Source organism: Lottia gigantea, assembly GCF_000327385.1.
Source record: "Lottia gigantea unplaced genomic scaffold LOTGIsca_184, whole genome shotgun sequence".
Taxonomy (NCBI): Eukaryota; Metazoa; Mollusca; class Gastropoda; family Lottiidae; genus Lottia; species Lottia gigantea.
This window is the reverse complement of record NW_008708335.1, coordinates 5,178-10,797: the sequence shown is the minus strand read 5'-3', so window position 1 is coordinate 10,797 and position 5,620 is coordinate 5,178. Positions and strand designations below refer to the sequence as shown.

At 33.9% G+C, this 5,620-nt stretch overlaps 2 protein-coding genes across 2 annotated transcripts in view; both read right to left on the bottom strand.

Annotated features, from left to right (window-relative positions):
• The window catches only part of LOTGIDRAFT_226539 (hypothetical protein), a 3,989-nt gene extending 3,425 nt beyond the window's left edge, over window positions 1-564 (bottom strand). The window contains exons 1-2 of the mRNA XM_009052485.1: window positions 504-564; window positions 67-247 (exon numbers count right to left, since the gene is read on the bottom strand). Of these exons, the coding sequence (XP_009050733.1) occupies window positions 67-247; window positions 504-540 (218 nt within the window). The 5' untranslated portion in view covers window positions 541-564. The remainder of the gene's footprint in view (window positions 1-66; window positions 248-503) is intronic.
• A 4,576-nt stretch (window positions 565-5,140) lies between these two features.
• LOTGIDRAFT_174151 (hypothetical protein) overlaps window positions 5,141-5,620 on the bottom strand; it is a gene marked incomplete at both ends in the record, with an annotated part of 4,881 nt that continues 4,401 nt past the window's right edge. The window contains one exon of the mRNA XM_009052484.1: window positions 5,141-5,230. Within this exon, the coding sequence (XP_009050732.1) occupies window positions 5,141-5,230 (90 nt within the window). The remainder of the gene's footprint in view (window positions 5,231-5,620) is intronic.

Sequence of the window (5,620 nt, the reverse complement as noted above, 5' to 3'; positions counted from 1 at the left end):
GCACCCAAGAACCCCCTAATTAGGAAGAGGTGTAAGTCGACATTAAGAGGACTGGTTTATACTTACAATGATGAATCATAGCAATGTGCTGCAGTCAGGACTCTATTTTTAGAAATGAGCGATCCACCACAGACGTGAGCCCAGCCCAGGCCTGGTACGAGCACCTGAAGCGACACTTGCCAAGGAAACTGACCCTCTTCAGCCGGTTTACCGTCCACGATTCCTAGATTCTTGGCACTTGCCACTCCTACAATCAAACCAGACAGATCGTTGTTGTATCTATCTACATGTAGGTGTCGATTTTAAAATAAATAAGGGAACACAATCTGTCCTCATCCTCTGGTAAATCCCCAAATTTCAATGATCAAACTCAGATCAACAGTTAAACATTGCAGCCCATAGACACGAGGTCTCAAGGAGATTTTGCCCTTGCCTCTGACAGACGCCTGACCTAGGACATTTTCAAGTTAAATCCCTGTATTTTAAATAGTTTTGAAACTTACCTACAAGAAGGACGAGAGAGAGAAACACTCTATCCATGTTGTCTGAAGACTTTCTTCTGTCAGATAAAACTCTTATCTTATCTTTAAATACCAACAGAATTCGACCAAAATAAAGTTTTTTTTAATTTTTGCGGGTCATCCTTTTGTATTAATCTGCAGTTTATAAATAATCATTTTAAAGGGATATTCCGCTTTTTTGTAAAAAGTTTTTATACATCAAAATGTTGTAGATTATAACTGAAAATATTTCTACAATATGATATTTATATCTATATATCTTCTTGATCAAACTGAATTTGTTTTAAAAATGTTAATTGAAAACGGAGTACTCATTGTTAAGCAGTTTGACTTGGTTTGGTGTTTGGTGTGTAGCTTTATAATGACCTTCGACAGAAAGACTGTAAACATTATTGATTGTCTGTATTTGCAAGTGTACAATCCAATCAAATCTCTGTATTTACAAAAGCAACAAGAATAGTGGTAATAGTCAATAGTCAAGGTATAAGACGAAGTTCGTAACAGCTTGACATTGTGAAGATGCGAGGTACCTGGAGCTGGAAGAGGTTTGAAACCAGGGGTTTAATGAATAACATCTGAAGTTGTGTGTTAGGGGTTCTGATAGACAGAAACGTCTGCCTTTATTCCAGCCTCAGATAGCCTGTTTAAAACAAATAGACAAAAGAGATTCAAAATGGTTGTGATCTACGTTTGTGTGTGTTATTTCCATGTAAGAACCATACGTAGTTTCGTATAAATGTCTAAATAGATAGGCGCTGGAATAGAGGTTGATATAGCGGACTAGGTCATCATGACGTCCCCCTGCAGCAGATAAAAACCAAGATGTACCTCAATACACGCTACCTTATGTAACAATCTCATACAGTTGACTGGTCGGGTATATAGGAATAGTTCCAGAGATAATCACGTATTTCGGTACCAGATAAGACGATAAGAACCAGGAAGTGATCATGACATCATAACATCTTGATTAAATCAAAAATAATACAAGCTCAACTAACACAAGGGTTTTCATCTCCTAGGGTGTAATTTTTGATTTTTAATGAGGGGGTATTGAGGTGATTAATTGGACAAAAACTGTGAGTTCTGGATGTTGGTGGAGAAATAGGATGTACTGACGAACGGCCATAGTTACAGAAGCTTAAAGTGATTGTAAAAGGTTTTCTAAATTTTTATTTGAATCGGGGACACTGATGGTATCAATTTACACCAATCCTATTTTCAATCAGACGTCTGTGCTTCCTGGAGGTGTTTGATGACCCCACTTATCATGAAAGGCCTTATTAATGTGTATTTTAATGAAATTGCAGGAACCGCATCCGTTCAATTGAAAATTAGAATGGTGTAAATTGATGTGATCAGTGTCCGATTTAGAAAAACTGTTGACAATGCCTATAAAACATTCACATTGTGCAATATGGGTTTCAACAAAATTTCAACAAATTCACGAACTTTTTAATCATAATTAACATCATTATCTAGTAATAAAAACATTTTTACAGCGATCAGTTTTACATTTCTCGTCAGAATTTCCAGGTCTGTCTATTACCTGTTACATTACCCTTGATGTATTGAGCACATTTATTGTTTTTTATTGAAGTCGATTTGTTTTGAATAAAAAAAAATACAACGATCCGAACTGCAAAACAAAACTTGAAATCCAAATTAACAGTTTAGTAATACATTGATTGTAGCAAAGTAGCTTTTCATATGAGGAATTATATCAATCATCATTGAGTAAGTATTTCATAATGAAAAGTGGTATCAGGTGTCTAGAAGGGTAAGCATACCCTGCCTGGCGTCACACCCGTCATAGAGATACCACTGTTAAAATAGTGCTCAATACATCAATTGTAGAGTGATATAGAAATACCACTGTTAAAATAGTGCTCAATACATCAATTGTAGAGTGATATAGAAATACCACTGTTAAAATAGTGCTCAATACATCAATTGTAGAGCGATATAGAAATACCACTGTTAAAATAGTACTCAAAACATCAATTGTAGAGCGATATAGAAATACCACTGTTAAAATAGTGCTCAAAACATCAATTGTAGAGCGATATAGAAATACCACTGTTAAAATAGTACTCAATACATCAATTGCAGAGCGATATAGAAATACCACTGTTAAAATAGTACTCAATACATCAATTGTAGAGTGATATAGAAATACCACTGTTAAAATAGTGCTCAATACATCAATTGCAGAGCGATATAGAGGTATTAAAACAGAAACATGTAACTCTGAGTCTCACGCTGTGCAATCTTCAGGCATACATATCGACAAAACCCTTCATTATCAGAAAAAAACATAAACACAATTAAAATAATACAACAACAAAATAAATAAATCTAATCAATATTTACAAAGCTAGTAATTACAGTCGAGGTTTGTTTCTAGGAGAATCAACAATATTAGTATGTTCATCATATTCTAATCTAATTCGTTCCTTTTTTACTCGCTTTTACTTTTTATTTAAGTTAGGTTCTAAATGCTGGCCTCTTTATCATTCTTCAAAATAACCTTTTAACCAATCAAATTTCTTCCCTCTCGACCGCTGGCATTTTTGTGAGAGTGTGAATGAATTTGATTGGTTAAAGCAGATGACATCAGTTAGGTTAAAAGGTTATTTTGAGTAATGTTTAAGAGGGCAGTCTTTAGACCTTAACTAAAAAACAGAACGAAAGCCAAATTCTTATTAGACTGATGCTTATCCTTGTCTAATTCTGACTGTCTAATTCTGACTAATTCTGACTGTCTAATTCTGACTGACTAATTCTGACTGTCTAATTCTAACTGACTTATTGATTGATATATTTCTTCATGTGATAAGTTCATTAGCTGCGTCTGATATAAAATATAAATACAGCCAGTCTACAATGATTTGTATATAAAATAGAAATAGCAACTATATAGATTCATTTTGTATTGAATACTACTTAAAGGATTGTAAAGAGGCTTTCTAGCCTTTTATGAGTATCGGGGACGCATGTGACTATTTTGTATATTCCAATTCTTCGTCCGATGCATGCGGTTCCTGCAATTCCCGAAAGAGTTAACCCGAAATGAGGCAAGAAAAAGATGCAAGAAAAAGATGCTAGAAAATCTCATTACAATCCCTGGACATAGAGCAGACGTTTTTTTTTTTAATAATTGTCTTCGAAATTCAGAAATATTTTTTATGGTACAATACTTTGTTCGGTCAGACAGTCTCACATGTTCGTAAAGAAAATATTATGAGGAAAAGGAAGGGGTGCGCAATAATACAGTATAGCAGCCGAAATTAGTGCGCATTAAAATCACATTTATACAGTAAACTGTGTGAGCATCTGAAATCAGTGGTTCTATCTAAATATATACGAAATGTCTTAAAACAAAATCACCATTGAACAACAAATATATATCTCTGTATATGTTCTACAGCAAAATGAAAATGACAGGAAAATATCCATGAAAATAACTAGACTATAAATTACCCTGAATGTGAATCATTTACAGAAAACACTATATTATAACTCTTTGGTTTGACACAAAGTTTATTTTTTATTATTTTAATGACCTCGCTTAGTCTACTGTGGAAAATCAACCTCCATTTCTAAAACTAGTTGTCCTGATGAGGATTGCATATCTGGAACATGTGTCTGTAGTATGAAATTAGCTCTAGTCAATTAGCTATCATTAAGTCCTATATTGGAATATTAACCTCCATTTCTAAAACTAGCTGTCCTGATGAGGATTATATATCTTGAACATGTCGGCAGTATGAGCTGAGCAGCTGAGCTTAAGATAGTATTGATAAGAATTATTGAGAGTCTTCGTTTTGAATATTCTCTTATTGATTTCTCTCTCCTGTTCAGAGAATTATTGCTCAATCACCACAGTCCGATACAGGAATGTTAACATCAAAACAGTTGTCGCCCTGGAGAGCACTGGGTATCTGAAACATCTTGGCTGCATAATATGAGCTCTAGTCAATTAGCTAATATTAAGTACTATATTGGAAAGTTAATCTCGAAGCTGTCCTGATGAGGATTGTGTATCTGAAGCACGTGCTGACCGCAATAGACTAGCAATCTTGTGATGGAAAGTTTATGTCCAGTACCCAAACTAGCTGTCCTAATGAGGATTGTGTATCTGAAACATCTGTTAGAAGCATGAGATGAACTCTAGTCTATAAGAAAATTTTATGGAGATTTATGGAATGTCTGTTATTTCTAGAAAACTCGATCTCAGAGCTTCATTAATGATTTTCTATCTTTTATTTTTATTAGCATTTCCTGATAATACCACACCAGATGTTTTGAAATAATCCAATATCAATTCCTACCATATAATATATTTAAAAGACCGTGACATCATCACTCCAACACCTTTTCAAAATAATGTCACAACCGATATTTTTTAAGGCTATCTAATATCTAAATATCTATATTTTCACCGTCATGGTCCATCCATCCGTAGTAAAGAATCATAGATCATCCTACAATTGACTAATTTCTGAGGTTTTTTAAATCTCTAAATATCTATATTTTTTACTATTTTGTTCCATCTGTAAAAGAGTTTTGTCATCGTAAAAGTTTCTAGATATTGTCCAATGATACTAACTAGATATCTATTTTATTCCACTGTTATTATCAGTTTGTATCAGGGTATGTGTTTCATCATCGTAAAGATTTCTAGCGTAATTTATCTGTTGACACACCTGAAAACAGAAAACATGATTGTCAAATCTTTACTCTATAATTCAATACACTATTCTCAACCCTTAAGTTTTAAAAAACAAGAAATATAAAAAATAATGATAAACTTCAGTATTACCTGACAATTAAAAATTTAATCTGAATTGAACGTTATTTATTGGCAGAAGGAATACCTTGGATTTTTCTACACACACACCCACCTTTCCTCACCCCTACACATAACGAGCATAGCTTCAGGGCATGGGATCTAATGTACTGAAAGGTCTTTTGGTCCAATGTGTGAAAAGTTCCTCGAAGCTGAAGGGTTAAAATGGCTGAAAATTGCTCGAATTAATTCTTGTAAAAAAAGATTTTTCCCAATTTGACGGCCAACCTCCAATATGGTCCACAAT